Genomic DNA, 21,302 nt, shown 5'->3' on the forward strand with positions numbered 1-21,302 from the left:
ATGTATTGTTTGTATTGTTTTGAAATTTGAAAGGGGGAACAAAATAATGTTAAGATGTCACAAAAGATAGGCTGCCGGGAGACATGATAAAGTGGCATTTATATTGGTAAATTCATAATATTCCTGTGTTTTAGACTTTAATCATGTAGACCTGGAAAATTAATTTTATCTGTAGACTGAGAGAGCATCAGCCCCCTGGGGACAGTTTCACCCTAACCAGGCTTACATAGTCCGGAATGTCAATATATTCATATATAATGAGAAATGTATCCACTGTTCATTCTTAGAATACTAAAAAGTTACATTGGAAATTAAGTTATAATGAAAACACTGCCCAGATTGTGTGAATCAGAGTTGAGAATGGTATTAACTTAAAAAATGCTTTAAGGGAGATTTGAAGTACTCTTTAATCTTCCCCAGGTTGGAGAAAACCAGTGAGCTTTTTAAGGGAACCATTATGCATATGTTCATCAGGAAAGGCTATGATTTGGCAAAATGCAGACAAATGCCTGTGCATCCTGTTTTATAGTTTTTCATGATGAGCAGTACCCCTTCAATGTACTTATGCATAATTAATTTTTAAAAGGGCAGGTTTACAAATATATCTTTTTCACCACTATCAACAGCTATAAAATGGAAAAAGATGCAAATGATTTAGGTAATTCTGGATTAGGGAAGGATATTATCCAAATCCAATGAAGGATCTATACTCTGCAGCATAAAGTTCACAGCAGAACATTAAACTGAATCCACCTCAATCAAGAGCTCAGTCAGTGACCTCACTGAGGGAACAAGAACAAGAGCTGAGCTCCACCTGCAGCCCATCAGGTCGGCAGGAGAGAAGGGGAACCCACTCTGTGTGGGGAAGAGGCCTGGATTGAAGCATCACTCACATGAACATGGTTGAAGATCAACTCTGAGAAATCACATACGATTGTCTCCCAGCTTCAGACCTCCAAGCAGGCAAAAGCCAAAGATATGGCAAAAGGAAGAACTGCACTTCAGTCACTGATGAAATGTCATGGGATTTTCTTAAGCCACAGTCCAAATCAGCTCTGATTGCAAAGATCAGAGTCAGAAGGAGCCAGCAGCACAGAGTCAAGAAAAAAATTGTTTCAGATGAGCCTTAAGTAAATGGAAGAAATTTAGTCCTTCAGTTTAGTGGACAGAGAAGAATCTGAGAGGTTAATATAAAATGATCCCATTGACACTATGAAAATCATGTGAATTCAGAAATTTAATGATGTTAAAGGAAACTTTTGCTTCTGTTACATTAATGTATCTTATGAAAATTTTCTGAAGAAATGAACTTTGACAATAAAAATTATATGACTCACTGAAAAAAGAAACGGGCAGGTTTAGGAGCAGGGTTATGTTGTGCATGCACTGATATATTTATTGTTGGGTAGTGGAAAGGAGGCATTTAGCAAAGTGAAGAATAAACAGGTTAAAGTACCAAGGGAGATCTTTGTGAAGTGTAATGAGAGACTTTATCAGATATGTATTAAAGCATTATAAAGCTACAGAATTTTTTTAAATGTGAGGAAAGGTGGATTGAACACATATTTATCTCTTCATTGAGATCTTATTCCATTGGTAGTAAGAATATAAAAAAGTATAAAAGCCCTGGCCAGTTGGCTCAGCGGTGGAGCGTCGGCCTGGCGTGCAGGGGACCCGGGTTCGATTCCCGCCAGGGCACATAGGAGAAGCGCCCATTTGCTTCTCCACTCCCCCCCTTTCTCTCTGTCTCTCTCTTCCCCTCCCGCAGCCAAGGCTCCATTGGAGCAAAGATGGCCCGGGCGCTGGGGATGGCTCCTTGGCCTCTGCCCCAGGCGCTGGAGTGGCTCTGGTCGGGCAGAACGACGCCCTGGAGGGGCAGAGCATTGCCCCCTGGTAGGCAGAGCTTCTCCCCTGGTGGGTGTGCCGGGTGGATCCCGGTCGGGCGCATGCGGGAGTCTGTCTGGCTGTCTCTCCCCGTTTCCAGCTTCAGAAGAAAAAAAAAAAAGTATAAAATATGGTCCTCTGATTTCATCAGAGGACAAAAGAATGAGGTAAGAGAATGCGTTTTGCAAAGATACTTGTGAGCAGAGACAGGTGACCTGGAATAACCCTGGAAAATTAAGACTCTGTATGAAAAAACATAAGTTGAAAATACATATATAAGGAAGAGCTGACCCCTATATGACCAAGTAATCAAGATGCCTACCTTATGCCCATTTCTAGTCCCTGACCAGGCAGACAGGCAGAAGTTTAATTCATTGGGGAAACGAGTGGGAAAGGAGCAGAGTTTATGACAGCATGGCCTAGTAGAAAGTGAGGGTAAAATGTAGGACGGAAAAGAAGGGGATCACTAAAAGTCTGCTTTGGAAAGTGATGAGACAGTGACCATGAGCCCACCCTGCTCCCAGCCCCATTACCCAGCCTAACCTTTCAAACTTTTTGTTGGGGTTTTGAGTGCCAATGCTGTTTTTTGCACAGATGCAAGTCATATTTCTTTAAGTGGGCATGGCAGTACAGCAACAGTACATAGGTTTTCTTTTAGTTAATTGTGTGGTATATTTTTTCTCTCTCAAATCCTTTCTGTGTCTTTATGTTTTAGATGTGTCTCAGATATAGCATAGGGTGAAAATTTGTTTTATTATCCAATCCTAGATCTCTGTCTCTTAACTGGAACTTTTAGAATCTTAAGAATAAATGGTTTAAATCAACTTGTCCTAGATATGGTAAATGGGACACCCTTTGAGCTGGCTCCTTTGTCCTTTTGACATAACCTTGCCATTGTATGAGTATCTCCTTTGTGGCATAACCAGGTGTTCCAAGCTCATCTTATAGTGTATTTGCCCAGCCATGAGGTCAGCTTTTTTCCACAAGGATTCCTGGTTCCTTTTAGTGGGGAATGATATGTAGAAATGAAAATCTAGATTCTACCACCGTGATAGTGTTGCTTTTAGGCCTTTTCAGCAGATAGGGGTAGGAAATATATGTTATGTATCTGTCTATGTCTATAAACATTATGAGTTCATATGATACCTTTAGTTCCAAAGCAACACACTAGGTATTGAGTACAGGTTGACAGATAGCTTTCACCACATGGAAGAGATCATTCTAATGGTTTTTCGTTTCTGTTTTTGCTTTTGGGAAGTCACCTATCTTAACTATAGCTTCTTTAAAGGTAATCAGTTTTGTTTTTAAGACTTTTTCTTTGTAGTTTTTGGATTCAATATTATATCTAGGTGTGAGTTTTTGTTTTTTAAATCTGTATACAATTTGTTGGGCTATTTGAATCTGTAAGTTGACCTCTTTCATCAGTTCTGAATTCTCAGCTTAAAAGGGTCCTCTCTTGCCAGTGTCAGACAAGGTTAGCATCAAAATAAGTTAACAGTTATGCCCTGGCCCGAGAGCTCAGCTGGTTGGAGCATCGTCCAGAAGCACAGAGGTTGCTGGTTCCATCCCTGGTCATGGTACGTAGAGGAGCACATCAATGTTCTTGTCCCCTTCCCCCCAATCAATAAATAAAAAATTTAAAAAATAAATAGAATATATAAGTTAACAGTTACTGTTTCTTCATATATCTCCTCCACCTCATTCATTTGCTCTCCTTCTGAAAATGCAATCAAATGTATTTTAGTATTTCTCATTATAGCTTCCATATATTTTAACTACTTTTTTTGTTAACCACTTCTATTTTATTTATTTGTTTATTTAGTGAGAGGACAGGGAGGCAGATACAGACTCCTGCATGCACCCCTACTGGGATCTACATGGCAAGCCCATTAGGGGGTGATGCTCTGCCCATCTGGGGCCCTTGCTCCATTGCAACCAAAGCCATATTTTGCGCCTGAGGCCGAGGCCATGGAGCTGTCTTCAGTGCCCAGGGCCAACTCGCTGTAATTGAGCCATGGCTACAGGAGGGGAGGAGAAGAAAGAGAGAAAAGTTAGAGGGGAACGGTTGGAGAAGCAGTTGGGCACTTATTCGTGCTGTCCCTGAGTCTGTTATAACCCACCTAATGTATGAAATCATACAGTTCTTAGCTTTTTCTGATTTATTTCACTTAGTATTATGCTCTCAAGTTCCATCCATGTTTCCACAAGTTGGGATATTTCATCATTTCTTATGGCTGAGTAGTGTTCCATTGTTTATATGTACCACATCTTTATCCAGTCTTGGGAATCGAACTTGGGACATCTACGTGCTGGGCTGATGCTCTACCACTGAGCCAACTGGCCAGGGCCTAATCACTTTTCTTTACTTGTTATCTTTTTGCTGCATTCTAAATAATCTGATCTGCCCACTCAGGAATTCTAACTGTGCCTACAACATCTCTATAAACCTCTTGAGTGTTTCATTTTCTTATTTTTTTTTAGGCAGCTCTGTCATTTAAAAATTTTCTATTCTCTGCATATATTTTCAAGATAAGCCTTTTTTCTCCTCCTGGGCTATTGACCTTATTGTTCATTGCTCATTCCCCTTGATTAGTCACTTTTAGGGCTTTCCTGCGGCTAAGGTTGAAGATGTTTTCTCCAAGGGAATTTGCCAGAAGATTGGAACATTGTCAGAACAAAAGATTATTAAATTCTAAATTATTATTATTTAGGTAAGAGGAGGGGATATGATGAGGCAGACTCCTGCATGCACCTTAACCGGATCCACTCGGCAGTCCCATCTGGGGCTGATGCTTGAGTACCGAGCTATTTTTAGTGCCTGAGGCTGACACACCTGGGCCAACAAAGCTATCCTCAGTGCCTGGGGCCATGCTTGAACTAGTTGAGCCACTGGCTGTGGAAGGGGAAGAGGAAGAGAAGCAGATGGTTGCTTCTCCTGTGTGCCATGACCAGGAATCAAACCTGGGATGTCCATATGCCGGGCTAATGCTCTATCCGTTGAGCAACCGGCCTGGTCAAATTCTAAATGAAATTAAAATTAAGTACTAAATTAAAAACAGGATTTGAGGGTTGTTTTTTTTTTTTTTTACCACTCTTGTTATATAAATAAAGTGAGGGTATAAATCTACCCCTAGGGTTAAATCTACCCCTACAACCTTTCTAGAATAGTTCTCTTGTTATCTTTTTCTCCTTGTTTAGTAAGCACTAGGTCAGCTTTTCCTGCAATCTTGGGGTTAAAGGATAGAAGTAAATATTCCTAGTTCTTATTCTGATCTTAAAGATAGCCCATAAGATTCCAACCATAATGTTGGGTGATCTACCAGACTTCCTGCCTGGGCAGGCTCAGGGCTTTGTTGTCCTGTTGGCACAAAGAGTTTGTCAAATTTCAGATCAGTTTCATCTGGGCAATCAAATATCATAAGGGTAAAAATGGCATCTAGTTTTACCTCTAGTTTATTCTCTGGGTTCCCAGTAATTTCTTACTAACTTGCCAGGTACTCTGTATTTTTAAGATTTAAAAAATAAATTTCTAAACCATATTTGGTTGTTTTCAGGAGTGTTGCCCTGAATAACCTAATCTGACTTAATAGAAAGCATCAGTTCCATTACATGTTTTTGTAATTTAGTGGGTGTTTTTTTTTATTTTTATAGTTAGCTTTATTTTTTAATAATTTTTAAAATTGGGAAGGGAAGAAAGGCAACAGTCTTGAAGAGAAAAATATGCAGAAGTGAAATAAACAATATAAATGTCTCCTTAAGGAGTATGTCCAGCTTTTATTCACCTTTATCTAACCACTGCCAGGCATTTACTAGGTGCATGGTAAATGTTCACTGTACAATTAAAGGAACCCTCACTCACTGCTGGTGGGAATGGAAACTGGTATAGCTATTATGGAAGACAGTATGGTGGTTTCTCAAAAAATTTAAGAATAGAACTATCATATGACCCAGTAATCCCTCTCCTGGGTATCTACCCAAAAAACTCAAAAACAATGGTACACAAAGACAAATGCACCCCCATGTTCATCACAGCATTATTCATTGTGTCCAAGACATGGAAGCAACCAAAGTGTCCCTTGATTGAAGACTGGATAAAGATGTGGTACATATATACAATGGAACACTACTCAGCCGTAAGAAATGATGAAATATCCCCATTTGTGGCAACATGGATGGAACTTGAGAGCATTATACTAAATGAAATAAATCAGAAAAAGCTAAGAACTGTATGATTTCACACATTAGGTGGGATTAAAACAGACTTAGGGATATAGATAAAAAGTGAAGTGGTTATCAGGGGAAGTGGAAGAAATAAATGGGACAAATAAATGGTGACGGAATGATTTGATGTGGGGTGATGGGCATATAACTTAACAGTCCAGTGGTACAGAAATGTTTATCTGAAACCTATGTACTTTCTCATTGATCAGTGTCACCCCATTAAATTTATTCCTAAAAAAAAACCAAAACAGCCTGACCTGTGGTGGTGCAGTGGATAAAGCGTCAACATGGAACGCTGAGGTCGCCAGTTCGAAACCTTGGGCTTGCCTAGAAGGCATGTGCAAGAGGCAATCATGAGTTGATGCTTTCCATTTCTCCCACCCCTTTTCTCTTTTTCTGTCTCTCTCTCTCTCCTCTCTCCCTCCCCCCCTAAAATCAGTAAATAAATCTTTAAAAAAAAAAACAATGAGTGACAGGTGATAAATATGAAATACTGCTAAGCCTCAGGGAAATGCCGATAAAACTGATATTTTGTTTAATAAAAATCCTTATTGCCTGACCAGTGGTGGCACAGTGGATAGAGTATCAACTGGAACGCTGAAGTCGCCTGTTCAAAACCTGAGGTTGCTGGCTTGATCATGGCATCGCCAACTTGATCTCGAGGTCGCTGACTTAACTCCAAAGTTGCCAGCTTGAGCACGGGGCCTCCTTTATGACCCTGGGGTTGCTATCTTGACTCCAAGGTCGCCAACTTGAGCGCTTGTCAGTCCAATCCCTGGTTAAAGCATGTACGAGAAGCAATCAATAACTAAATGAAGCAATGAGTTGATATTTCTCTTTCTATCCCTTCTGTCTCAAAAAAAAAAAAAAAAAGAAAAAGCTTATTGTCAATATTTTGGAAGGGATAATTAGCATCTAGTAAAATTCACCTCTTATTTAAGTGTCCAGTTTGATGTATTTTATTTTATTTATTTTCAGAGACAGGGAGAGAGTCAGAGAGAGGGACAGACAGACAGGAACAGAGAGATGAGAAGCATCAATCATTAGTTGTTCATTGCTCGTTGCACACCTTAGTTGTTCATTAATTGCTTTCTCATATGTGCCTTGACCGCGGGCCTTCAGCAGACCGAACAACCCCTTGCTGGAGCCAGCGACCTTGGGTCCAAGCTGGTGAGCTTTGCTCAAACCAGATGAGCCCACGCTCAAGCTGGTGACCTTGGGGTCCCGAACCTGGGTCTTCCGCATCCCAGCCCGATGCTCTCTCCACTGTGCCACCGCCTGTTCAGGCAGTTTGATGTATTTTAAAAGCTGGATTATGTAACTATTACCTCTATCAAGACAGAACATTTCAGCCCTGGCCTGACAGCTCAGTTGGTTAGAGCATTCTCCCAAAGCATAGAGGTTGCTGGTTCAGTCCCTGGTCAGGGCACATACAGGAACAGATTGGCATTCCTGTCTCTCTCCCTCCCTTTCTCTCTAAATTCAATAAAATAAACATTAAAAAAATTTTAAGAAAATACTGGTAACATTTCTACCACCCCAAAATTTCCACCGTGCTCCTTTTTCTCTCATCTCACCCCCAGTACATGGCAGTCTCAGTTTTCTGTTACTACGGTTTTCCCTTTTCCAGAATATCACATAAATAGAATTATACAGCACGTTGCTTTGTGTGTCTGCCTTAGCGTAGTGTTTTTGAAATTCATCCATTTTGTTGTATGTAGCAGCAGCTTGTTCTTTGTAGTGCTGAGTAATATTCCACTGGAATTCCATTTGGTTTATTCATTCACTAGTTTATGGACATTTGGGTTGTTTCTGAATTATAATTTTGAGTGAAGTTTCTATAAACACTTGAGAACAAATCTTTATGTGACTACAGGTTTTCATTTCTCTTGCGTAGAACCTAGTGGTAGAATAGCTGGGTCATATATGCTGCATATATGTAAAGTTTTGCAAGAAACTGCCAACCTCTTCTCCAAAGAGACTGTACCATTGCATTCCCAGCACTCGCTAAGGTGTTGAAACAAGTACTGAATATTGCAATTGTGAGTAAAAACTGTTTCATCTCTTGGAAAGTTTTTTGGCAGTTTGAGTCAAGTCAGTAAAAATGTTTATTCTCTTTGACTTGTACATTCCACTTCAAGGAATGTCTTTGTAAGGAAAAAATCTAAAGTTTGCTCAGAGATACGAACTACCACTTATAATATGAGACTGTATGCCTAACTGTACAGTGTAATGCTGGGCATTGTGGTGGATTCAAAAGAAAGTTCTTTTCACTCATATAGTTTATAATTTTAAAAAGTGTTAATTATATGAAAAGTAATCAGTGAGCAGTGCAATAGTGCATTAAATGAGTTTTAAAGTATGCTATATTAAGAGAATAACAGTTGGGCTGGCAATTTGAATGGATTATTTTACAACTTGATTTTAGCAAGGTTTTGGAGCATAGCTAAAGCTTGAGTTGGAGAGTTGGAGCTTGCTTTTTGTGTGTGTGTGTGTATTTTTCTGAAGTTAGAAGTCGGGAGGCAGTCTGACAGACTCCCGCATGCGCCCAACCGGGATCCACATGGCATGCCGACCAGGGGGCGATGCTCTGTCCATCTGGGGCATTGGTCTGTTGTGGCCAGAGCCATTCTAGTGCCTGAGGTGGAGGCCATGGAGCTGTTTTCCTCCAATGGAGCCTTGGCTGTGGGAAGGGAAGAGAGAGTCAGAGAGAAAGTAGAGGGGGAAGGTTGGAGAAGCAGATGGGCGCTTCTCCTGTGTGCCCTGGCCTGGGATCAAGCCCGGAACGTCCGCATGCCGGTCGGCCGCTCTACCACTGAGCCAACTGGCCAAGGCCAGTTGGAGCTTTCAATAGATGGAACACAACATGAATAGGGCAAAATATGGCCTGAGTATGAAAGAATCATTGGAATGTTTTCATGTGGATATAAAACAATACTTTTAGAGGTTTTCAAAATAATAGAGCAGGAACAGCACACTCTTTACAGATGGAAAGACTGCCATGAGGTTGTATCAATACATTTTTATAAAAAGGCTTCAGAGCTTCACCATGGCCTAGGGTACAGCTGGTGCTCAGTAATGGTCGCTGTCATTTTTACTAGTACTAATAAAACTAACGAATTTAAACTTGATAGAGTAGTTTGATAGGGAAACAATATATTTTGAAAAGAACATAAATATATAAATTGTTTTTAGTCATTTTTTTTGTCTAGTGATTTATGTAGGATAAAAAAGGAGAAAATTGAAAACTTTTTAATCCTAAGAATGTACCACAGAGCAGTGAGTCTTTGGAAGCAGAACTTTTGTCCTGTTTGTTACATTTACCTTCTGTGATTAGCACCTTGTGTGGGGAGTGAGAATGGACTGGGGGTTGTGAGTTGGTCACTGATTTATAATGAACCCAATGAAAGGTAAGAAGATTGTGATGTTGCCTGGATGAGGCTGATGGATTGAGGGAAATGTGACAGATTAAAAGGTTGGAAAATCTGATTTTAGTTAGTTTCTTTTTCTTTTCTTTTTTTTTTAGATCTATTTATGGTTTCTTGGATATATAGGAGAGAATAGAAAAGGGGACTGCCATTTCTTTTAAAAAGTTTTAATAGCTGTCATTTACTTAGTGCCTTCTATATGACAGGTATATTACATATTACCGCACATTGGAGTCATGTTACTGATGGTGCAAAATTAGTGGCTTGCCAACAGGAACATAATTAGTAGGTGTTAGAGGTAGATATATGAGCTGTACATTTAAAAAAACCAGCTTAGGTTGGCTCAGCGATAGAGCGTCGGCCTAGCGTGCGGAGGACCCGGGTTCGATTTCCGGCCAGGGCACACAGGAGAAGCGCCCATTTGCTTCTCCACCCCTCCGCCGTGCTTTCCTCTCTGTCTCTCTCTTCCCCTCCTGCAGCCAAGGCTCCATTGGAGCAAAGATGGCCCGGGCGCTGGGGATGGCTCTGTGGCCTCTGCCCCAGGCGCTAGAGTGGCTCTGGTCGCAACATGGTGACGCCCAGGATGGGCAGAGCATCGCCCCCTGGTGGGCAGAGCGTCGCCCCATGGTGGGCGTGCCGGGTGGATCCCGGTCGGGCGCATGCGGGAGTTTGTCTGACTGTCTCTCCCTGTTTCCAGCTTCAGAAAAATTAAAAAAAAACAAAAAACAAAAAACCAGCTTAGTGTCATCTCTTCATTCTAGGCAGCCTTTCCTCTAACTCTCCCCATTACCCTCCACCCCCAGCACCTGCTAGCCTGCAGATTTTTGTGTTTTCATGTGATAACCAGTTTGTAGTTGTAGATTTGCATTTATTTATGGACTTATAATTACAGTACACTTTTAGAATTTAGGGACTTAACATTCTCTGATTCAGCGATCCTTCAGTAACCGAGTATAAGGTCCACGATGTGGAGAATCATAGTTCAAGGCTGGTATACCAGAAGCACTCACCTCCATGAATTTCAGCCCCGTACTTGAATGATAGTTGCTACGCCAAAGCTTCAGGGGTCTGGATCCATGTCTTTGGCAAATGTAAATATTCTTTACTGCTCCTTTTTACCCACTACCCAACTTATTACTCAACTTGGACTTCAGTCTAACACAGCTACTAGTATATGTTTATATTCAGGTAATTCATTCATAGTATCTTTAAACCATAGGTCCTCTGCTGTACCACTTTGAAAATTTGGCAAATGAACTTTCCATAGAATTGAGCTATGAGGATCTAAAAAACGTTGTTCTGCAGTATGGATTCAAGCTAGAGGTAAGGATGGAATGAAGTATTGCCAAAACTTAATTTCCAAACCACCTTACCGGGAATGGTGATGAGATGACATTAACTGGCTTTACCTCTTAACCTGTTGTTTCATCCATAAAGTGATTAATTTTTAGAATTATGAGGATTTGGGATAATGTGTATGTAAATGGAAAACTATAATATATCCCTGGTATAATCACCTTTCAATAAATGGTAGCTGACCATTATAATACTGGCCTTTGTAGACTGATAGTTACTAAGTAGACTGAGCATTGGGGAAACAAGGGTGGTGGGAGGGCAGGTGTAAGAGGGATATTGTATTATATGTGGTTCTGTACTGTTCAACCGTTTTTATTGCGTGCAGTATTATAAGGTTTTAGGATACTTTGACTATTGTTTTAACACTATGTTAATTAGAAACATTCCATTCACTTTTAAAATAAATGGCAGATTAGCTCTTAAAGAGAAGCAATATATTATAGTAGCTTCAAGTTCAAGCTCTGGAGTAAGACTGTGTGTGAACCCAGTTCCACCACTTACTAGCAGTGTGACCTTGAATAACCTGTTTTTGTAAAGTAGGATTATTAATAGTACTATTCTTACAGTAGTACTTGTATGTAATAAATAAATATTTAGACTATGTGTAAAATAGCAGGAACTGTTTTGTTAGTGTTATCCTCATGGTGGTCATCATCAGTATGATTGTATTGCAGGTGGAAAAAGAGTCTGTCTTGTCAACATACACTGTGAATGATCTCTCCATGATGAAATACTACTATGAATGTGTCCTTTTTGTGGTCCGTAAGCCACAATAATGGTCTCAAGTGATATCACCTGGAAAAAGTTTACTCAGAGCAAATGCTGAAATAAACAACTCAGAACAATTATCAAATGACAGGACACAACCTCAAATCAGTGGTGCCTTCTTATTCCTAACAAAGTTTAGAAATAGTGTCTATTTTCTTAATATGTATTGCTTTTTCAGAAATATACTATGCCATGCATATTTGTACGACACAAGTAAAAATGGAGGAAATTTTTTCAAGTTTACTTTTTCCTTGAAGCCCAGAATTGTCTTTCAGTAGAAAAAAACTATCTCTGCTGTCTTCATGAAGCTGTCTGTTCCAAGTCTGCCATGCTATTGATAAATAGTATTGAGGTCCATAATAATATCCTTTTTTTGTTCTAAATGCATTGCACATATTATTTTTAGAAGAGTCTTAAGGATCCTCTCATATTCAACATCTGGAATTGAGACTTTTATTCACTTGGACCTAAGCAATCTATACCTAAAATGTGTGTCTATTTTATTATTCAAATCATTTTTTTCTAGCTTAGCTGAACTTACAGAAGCATCAAACCTTTCCATTTTTATGAAATATTAAATTTAATAGTATTACAGGCCAGTAAAAATACATTCAAGTAACCAAGAAATTAGTTTTTTGGCCACACTAAAGTGAAAACTTTGGAAGCATACTCATCATGGATCACTCTGAAATGTATGAAGCTCTCAACAGTCTAAGGGAGGCACAAACGCCTTTATTAAAGGTACTGGTAGAAGACTGGGGAAATAAGAATAAAGTCATTTGAAATGTAGGATTTTAGACTGTCAGTGAAATGTTTACAATAATGTCTTTTCTTTAGATTACCTGGATACAAAAGCAAGCACTTCTTTTCCATTGAAACAACTATACATAAGTAAAAACTGTCATGGTAGAATCAATGTGGGGAAATTTTGAATATGACATTCAGGGACAAATTACTGCCCGTGGTCTGTGTCATCAATATTGTAAGCAGCAGCCATTAATAAAATTTCATATTAACACCTGATAGCTGGGCTAAAACAGTATAGGCTGTCTTAAATTTCTACCTCTAGCAGATCTTTATTGGAGGGAGTTTTCCTTTGTATTTTTTATGTTAATTATCCTGTTTCATGTAGCTTGGAAAGTAGAGATAAATATGTTGTAACCTTTTCTTGGAGAAAAGGAAGTGCTCTTGAATATTTTCACAGGTGATTGTGAAGGCATTAAGTGACCTCTGTGGCAATTTGGATTAGATTTAATCTCAATAATGTGCTAGTAGCATAAGTCATGTTTTAATAGGAAAACAAACTTGTAAGTCTTGAAACCTTCATGGTCATTTGAGCTGAGGGAGTCAGTGTACAATCTGACATCTTATTGAGAGCTTTCCTGTATCTAGTCAAGGAGCTCTTATACCCTTTATGCCCATTATGCAGTAAAGCAATCCAGAAACTAATTTGACTTGTCAATTTATGGAAGCCTGGAACCTGTTTTTTTTATTTGTTTTGTTTTAATTTCTTTTATGTGCCCCTCAATATTTGGCACATGTTCCTTTAATGGGAATTCTCATTTTCTACCACATGAATAAACTTGAAATAAATTGCTCCCTAAAATTATTTTTAAAGAAAGAGATTTAAAAGAAACGTAGGGTTTTTGTTTTTTTATTTACTGAAAGAAATGCATGCTATTTTTGAGTAATTTAGAAAATCTTTTTATTCACTGACATATCTTTTTTACAACACGTATCAAAAATAGATGTTCTTTTCAGAGGCAAAAACAGGTTGACACTGATGGGTTGGCTTTATTAAAATTTCTATCAGGTTTTATATTTTAATACAACGTATAATTATTGCTTACATTTTAGTTAATTCTGAAATAAGTTTTTAATTTCTCTCATGAATACTTTTAATAATATTCTGCACAAATTTGCATTGCTTTTTTCCCTCTTTATAGCTTTTGCGGTCAGTATATTCTAAACTTGAAAACTGTGGTATTAATCAATAATAGAAGTGTCACTGGAGGATTTAATTTTGTATTATTTTGTAGTTCTTCTAAAGTATGTAAGCCTTAAAAGCCTTTTTTTTCTTAAATTTGCTCTGTACACAGGCGTTTCCATTCATTTTCATAAAGCAGGAAGAGCTAGGTCATTGTGCTTGCTGGGCTTTTCCCCCCCCATAATCTGAAGTGGTGCAGGTTAGGGTATGTTAAATCAAGTGAGCAAGGTGAGATATGTAAAATATAAAGAGAAGCTGTATAAATCACAGTATAAAATTATGAAGTTTTGGAATTATAAAATGTACTGTATTTATATGTAATTCTCATTTTAAAGTTGCCGCAAAGGCTGAACTGGAAAGCTTCATGTCTGCATGAAATTTCCTGTATCTTCAATGTATATGATGGACCTGATTTTTCTTGAATATTAAAGTCTGCCAATTGCTATGAAACAATGTGTGCTTGGTTGTTTCCATCTAAATTAGTGATAACCATAGACATGGGAATTTTAATTAATTGAGCACATTTTCTTTTGAACTATTGGATTAGCTTCTGTATGCTTTTAGAAAATCAATAATATGAGTATTTGGCCTTTGAATATGGTGGGCCTTATCCTAATTAATCCTTACCTTTGGTTTTTTGAATAATATTAAAAGAACTATAGAGGAAACCAGTAGAAGAAAGTTCCAGGACTAACCATTAGTAGGATGGACACTGGACTTGGCCCTTAGATACTCTTGGCTCGTTTTCCTGAACTACTGTTTGTGATCTTGGGCAAGATCCTCCGAGTTTGTTTTCTCATCTGTAAGAGAGGAATGATATCACCTATTTCAAAGGTTTTTTAATGAGGCCGTGAGATATATGTAAAAAGTTATGTGTTAAAGTACATGGTAGACAATTAAATGTAATTTCAATGTGTTGACTGCTGTATAGTGATATAAAAAGATGATTGGTAACAGGACATTAGTTTTAAAACTATTAGTTTTAGAGAGAGAGGAGCATCAGTCTGTTCCTGTGTGTCCTGACGGGATCAAACCAACAACCATTGTGCTTATGGACTCTAACCAACCGAGCTCTCCAGCCAGGGCGGATATTAGCTTTAATAATGTTAAGGCAACCCTTTGAAAAATGTCTCAGTGGAATCCTAGGGGTTGAGGGGAGTCAAGGTTGACATGTATAGTTATAGATTCCAAAACTTAGGTGGGAATTATAAAGAGATATAATAGTAGGTAATAGAGAGGACACAAGTAAAATTAATAGAGAGCTACTCTCACTTTACAAACATGCTAGTACATGCCTCATATATGTTTGTCTCTTCAGGAGCTATTTAGAAGTAGAATCTTTAAGTCATTGTGTATGTGCATTTTCAGTTGTTGCCTTTCAAGAGACTACCAATTTATATGCCATCAACAGGGCTTGAGAATAATTTTGCATCTACCCTAGCCAATACTGGACCTTGCTAATCTTTCCTTTTTTTTTTTTTTTTGGTCAGTATGGTAGGAAAAAGTGGTGTCTAATTTTAATATTCATTATGTTAACTATCCAGGAAGTTGAGCAATTTATGTAAGATGAATGGCCAAAGAGGTGTCCTTCATCTGCCAGTCTGTTGTTTTTCATGTGGCAGACCACACAAGCCATTGGCAACACCACAGAAGTTAGTAAAAATGTAGTGAGGTTCGTCAAAGAGAATGCTGAGGACTACTTTGAATTCTAGCCAGAGTTTCCTTTCAGTTTTACATAGCAGGTACAGAGGCCAACCTGGGGCAGCAACCTAGTGGAGTCCATTAGGTTTCAACTTAGCCAATCAGTGATCTAAGAAGCGCAGCTATAGGGGAGTGTCTTGGGTCAAGAGCCCCGCCAAGCCAGCAGCTTTACCTTAGGTGGCAGAGTGGGGCATAAAATCTACCCACAAAAAGAGTCCATCAGAAGCAGAAGAGAGTGAATGAAAATATACCGACATGTCACAGTTTGCTCCAGGAGAAATATATACCTAACTCCCTGTGCTTCAGCATTGTTCCATCTAGCCCAAGCTGCTGGTAAGGCCAGATCCCATGTCTGTGCTATTTAATTCGAGGCATTAAGCTGCCAGTTTCAGGAATAGTAGCAGAAGACAAAACTACGTGAAAGTTAAAGGGAAGTTTACTACTTACTGCAACAGCAGTAACCAGAGTATTAACTTTGAACCAGTTCCTGAGGCCCAGCGCTCAATAGAGGGACACAGAGTGCTAGCAATGCCTACATAGGTACCGATTGTGTAGAGAACAAGATCCTTGAGTTTAGGAAACCATAATCTTTTAAAATAGACAAACAGTAAGTGTGCCTGACTTTTTGCCCTAGAAGTTATACTGGACAGTAAACAAACGTGCCCGTAGTTCCAGAGAGACAATGTCTATATTCCAAGGCTGGTCACTATACAATCCTTGAAAAGAATCTGGAATAAAGCCAGCCAGTGCTTCTGCTTGCAGGATACACTGAAATGCAAGAGATCCATGGAAAACTGTTTCTCAACAGAAGAGAAAACCAGAAGTTCTAAGTGTTGACCAGTAGCGAAGAAACTTGTCACCCACACAAGACACCAGTGACACCAAGATAATCTGAAGTAGTCCAGAGTTGTGTCTCATATGCTCTCCACCCATATTCCTCAGTATTCCACCCTACTGACTATTGATAACAGTATCTTCACAGGCACGCCTGTGCAATACCAAAAAAATATACATATACATACACATATATACATATACATACAATCATATATATACACACACATATACATGTATATATATAAAGAATATATATATGGTTATATATATATCAATATATTTGTGGCCTATATATATTATTGTGCACCTTGCTTTTTCGACTGTTTTATTGAGTGTTCTATATCCATAGACATAAATTTACCTCATTTAATAAAAGCTGCACAGCATTTCATTACATATATACTTACACACACATGCACATCTAACAAGTAACTTTTTTATTGTTTATTGATTTTAGACAGGAAGGGAGAGAGAAAGAAACATCAATTTTTGTTGTTCCACTTATTACACATTCACTGGGTGATTCTCATATGTGCCCTGACCGGAGATCAAACCTGCCACCTTGGTGTATTGGGATGATGCTCTAACTAACTGAGCTACCTGGCCAAGCTCGAATAGCATTTAGTTTGTTTTCAATCTTTTGCTATTTAGCATTACATGGATTATCCTGTACATACCTCTTTGTGTCCACTGTCAGTACTATATTTGGAGTGTACATTCCTAGAAGAACTGCTAAATGTGCATGTGCATTTTTAAAATTTCACAGAGGGTGCAAGAAGACTCTATTAAAAGGTAATACTTTAATGAGAAGGGTAAGCCCTGGTCTGTTGACTCAGTGGTAGAGCGTTGGCCTGGCATGTGGATGTCTTCAGTTCGTTTCCCCGTCAGGGCACACAAGAGAAGCGCCCATCTGCTTCTCTACCCCTCTCCTCTCGCTTCTCTCTCTTCTCCTCCCCTCCTGCAGCCATGGCTCAATGGGAGTGAGTTGGCCCCAGGCGCTGAAGATGGCTCCATGGCCTCTGCCTCTGGCACTAAAAATGCCTCTGGTTGCAAAGGAGCAAGGGCGCCAGATGGGCAGCGCATCGCCCTGTAGTCTGTCTGCATGCAGGAGTCTGTCTCTGCCTCCCCTCCTTTCACTATATTAAAAAAAAAATGAGATGGGTATCTGTTTATATCTTAACTAACATAACCTACCATTAAACATTTTAATGATGGCCAATCTGTATGTTGAAAATCGCACTAAAATCTTTTGAAAAATTCAGTGTCTGTCCTTTGGGGGTGGAGTGGGGAGCGGGGCACTTGACCATCACAGACAGCCTAGGGAAGGATGGAGTAAAATAGAGGAAGACAGACCTGGCTAGTATCCCAGCCTCACTATTTACTGCACAGTCTTCACTTTATCTGTTTCACAAATATTTATTGAGACCCTGTATATTGTCAGGCACCAGACTTGATCTCGGAGATTCAGAGGTCAAAAAGACATACGTTTTTCCTCACCACACAGCTTATATAACAGAGAAAAGGTTTCGAACAAGAATTTACTTAATTTTGAGAACTGAGGTAACCATGAAAAAGGGCAGGTACAGTGTCCTCTGAGCATATGAAATAGTAAAAGAATGTGCAGAAAAAACAAGATCTATCTATATTGTATATGTTATCTCCAAGAGATTAAATGTAAAGATAGGTTGAAAGTGAACAGATGAAAAAAGATAAATCAATGTTAAGCATAAGAGGGCTGGAATGACTATGTAAATATTAAATTAAGAAGACTTCAAAATGAAGAGCATTATCAGAGATATTACATAACGAAGAGTTAATACATTAGAGATGTAACAATCATAACATATATGCCTAATAACTAAAAGCTTCAGAATATATAAACAAAAACTGCGGAACTAAAGGGAGAAACAAAAATCCACCATTGTAAGTTGGAGATTTTAACACCCCTTTATTTGCAATTAATCATACAATTAGACAAAATTAATACTGATATATAAGATTTGAAAAACACCATCAACCACGGTAATGAGACATTTATAGAACACTGCACAACATGTGCGGAAAACTATATTATATTTTTGTCAAGTGCACATAGTACATGCACTATGATAACCCATAGTTGGGTAATGAAAGAATTTTTTTTTTTTTTATAGAGATAGAGAGGGACAGACAGGAACAGAGAGAGATGAGAGAAGCATCATCAGTTTTTCGTTGTGGCACCTTAGTTGTTCATTGATTGCTTTCTCATATGTGCCTTGACTGCGGGCCTTCAGCAGACCAAGTAACCCCTTGCTCAAGCTGGTGAGCTTTGCTCAAACCACATGAGCCCATGCTCAAGCTGGCGACCTCGGGGTCTTGAACCTGGATCCTCCGCATCCCAGTCTGACACTATCCACTGCGCCACTGCCTGGTCAGGCTGAAAGAAGTCTTAATAAATTTGGAAGGATTAAATTACAAAGAATTATATGAAGATGGAATTAAATGAGGTCAATAAAATATTATTGAGGAAAACCTCACATATTTGAAAAATTATCATACTTAAATGATCCATAGTTCAAAAAAACCACCAGGGACATTTGAAAGTATTTCAAAGCTAAATGATAATGCAAAACAACCTATCAAAATTGTGGATGCAGCTAACAGAGTGCTATAGGGAAATTTATAGCTTTAAATGTTTATATTTGAAAAGAAGGCTAAAATCAGTGACCGTAGATTCTACCAGAAAAAGCTTGAGAAAAAAGAGCAAAGTAAACCCAAATTAAGTAGATATCAATGAAGCAGAAAATAGACAAACTCTGAAAGTATTATGCCAACAAATTTGACAGTTAGAATGAAATGGACATATTCCTAAAAGTGGATTTGGTACTATTTACAACTTGGAGTAAACTAATTTCAGGTTGTACTAACAGGGCTTTTTTTTTTTTTTAATTTTTATTTTTTATTTAAAGTCCAGCAGCAGCAGCAGCAACATATAGATAGAGATAGAGATATTCATTCAGCAAGTTAAACACTTCAAATATCTGCAGTATATTTTATGCCAATTAGGCCTCAATAAAGCTGTTAAAACCCAGGAAAAATAAAAATGTTATTTAGGAATACATACACAGCTGGGAAAATTAAAAAGAAAAGCAAAGGAATGATTAATTCAAAATTCAATAGGAATTGCCTGAAATTGGGGAAAGGGTGGGAGGTGCCAGTGGGAGGCACTAGGGACCTACTCCTAATATTCTGTTTGAAACTGAGTGTTGGTCTGACCAGGCAGCAGTGCAGTGGATAGAGCATGGGACTGGACACAGAGGACCCAGGTTTGAAATCCTGAGGCTGAGGTCACCAGCTTGAGCTCGGGATGCAGGGTCACTAGCTTAAGCACATGAGAACATAGACACGACCCCATAGTCGCTGGCTTGAGCAAGGGGTCACTTGCTCTGCTGTAGGGCCCCCCCTCCAAGGCACATACGAGAAAGCAATTGATGAACAGCTAAGGAGCTTCAACAAAGAACTGATGCTTCTCATCGCTTTCCCTTCCTGCCTGTCTGTCCCTATCTGTCCCTCTCTCTCTCTGTCACAAAAAAAGAAACTGAGTGTTGGGCATGTTACTATCATTCTTTTAATGACATATGTTTTATACAACCTTTTGTATAGATAATAAATTTCACAACTTAAGAGTCTGTGGAGGGGACCACAAAGGAATGAATTTGCAAAACTGCACTTTTATCATTGTAGGGTAGATACCCTCAAAACCTTTCAAATGTAATGTCTGATCTGTGTCACTGGTTTGAAAATGGCCAACTCCTCTATTTGACAGATGGGTTATCAATCTCAAACGAGGAAATAAAAAGAAAAACAGAAAAGCTATTGTTTACCATACTAACTTGTTATAAATCTCTGCTTATTAATAGGTAAGCAGTTGCCCTATCCTCTCAAAGCAGCCTTGAGGTACAAGGGCGTGGAGTAATTAATAAGAGTACTTACCAGTCTGAGTAAATTATCTTCTTTGCACTTTTTCTCTAGATCATAGCTGTTTCTCCCTTTAAATCATTAATATATCATTTTATTCCTCACATTTTTGTTCACGTTTATGGTCTTTATCAGCTATTAAAATACAAGTTTTAGGAAATACACTGCTGTTATCCCCTCATCACTCTGCTTGACATCACAGACAATTTTAGGTAGTTCCTAGACTCACTTCTGATCACCGCATCAGGGAACTCTATGGCTTCCCGCTCAATTTGAGTCAAATTTACGTGTTTCGATTGGAAGAGACAGAGCTGTGCTTCCAGTATGCACGAGGTTTGGTTGGCTCTTAGTGTTTTTCCTAATTTTTTTATTGATTGATTTTAGACTTGGGGCGGGGCGGGGGGGCCTTGACCGGGCTTGCCCAGGGATTCCAACCTCAGACCTCGGCATTTCAGGCCCATGCCTATTCACTGAGCCACCCCAGGTCGGGCTTGGACAAACTAATTTGGATGAGCTGCACGGGTCTGCAACTTCAATGGATTTTTAATCAAAAGATCTTCAAGGAATGTGGTGCCTACTTCACTTTCCACAACAGCCATTTAAAAACACAGAATTCGTTGGGTGGTTTTATTTTGCTTTGTGTTTATGTGTTGGCTTTAGCTAGTCCCCTCAGCCCCGACCCCTGTTCAGCAGTCTGATTCCAATAATCACTAAATAATGTACTAGAGCGTCTTAAACACTAGTTCATTACAAGTTTGTATCATCTTCTGTTTTAACCACCTGGAGGTGTCCCGCTGGCTACTGACTCAAGCAAAATAATACTAACATATAGATTTTCAAGATCTTAAACCTAAACCGCTTTACTGATCACGGGATTTGCACATCCCCTTCCCCGCCCCCAAGAGGCGCCACGCCCAGCTCTGGCACTAGGACTGGGCCTTTCATAAAACCGCCTCTGCTTTCCCGCCTTCCCCTGGGGCGCGCACTTCCGGCCGCGGGGGCGCTCGGGAGCGCGCCCCTCGAGCGTCTACCAACCAGCGGTTCCGCCAGGCCAGCGCGTGTGCGCAGGTTCGAAGCTCCGCCGCTTGGCGGTTACTCCCCAACGTCCGGCAGCACCTCCGCGGTGGCAAAGCCCGTGCCCGCCGGGCGTGGGGAACCCGGCC

General features: G+C 39.4%; 1 protein-coding gene across 1 annotated transcript in view; it reads left to right on the forward strand.

Moving 5' to 3' along the window:
• The window catches only part of CARNMT1 (carnosine N-methyltransferase 1), a 53,021-nt gene extending 40,523 nt beyond the window's left edge, over positions 1–12,498 (forward strand). Inside the window, exons 7-8 of the mRNA XM_066367973.1 lie at positions 10,753–10,856; positions 11,564–12,498. Of these exons, the coding sequence (XP_066224070.1) occupies positions 10,753–10,856; positions 11,564–11,665 (206 nt within the window). The 3' untranslated portion in view covers positions 11,666–12,498. The remainder of the gene's footprint in view (positions 1–10,752; positions 10,857–11,563) is intronic.
• Positions 12,499–21,302: the final 8,804 nt, after the last annotated feature.

This window comes from Saccopteryx leptura, chromosome 2 (assembly GCF_036850995.1).
Source record: "Saccopteryx leptura isolate mSacLep1 chromosome 2, mSacLep1_pri_phased_curated, whole genome shotgun sequence".
NCBI lineage: Eukaryota > Metazoa > Chordata > Mammalia > Chiroptera > Emballonuridae > Saccopteryx > Saccopteryx leptura.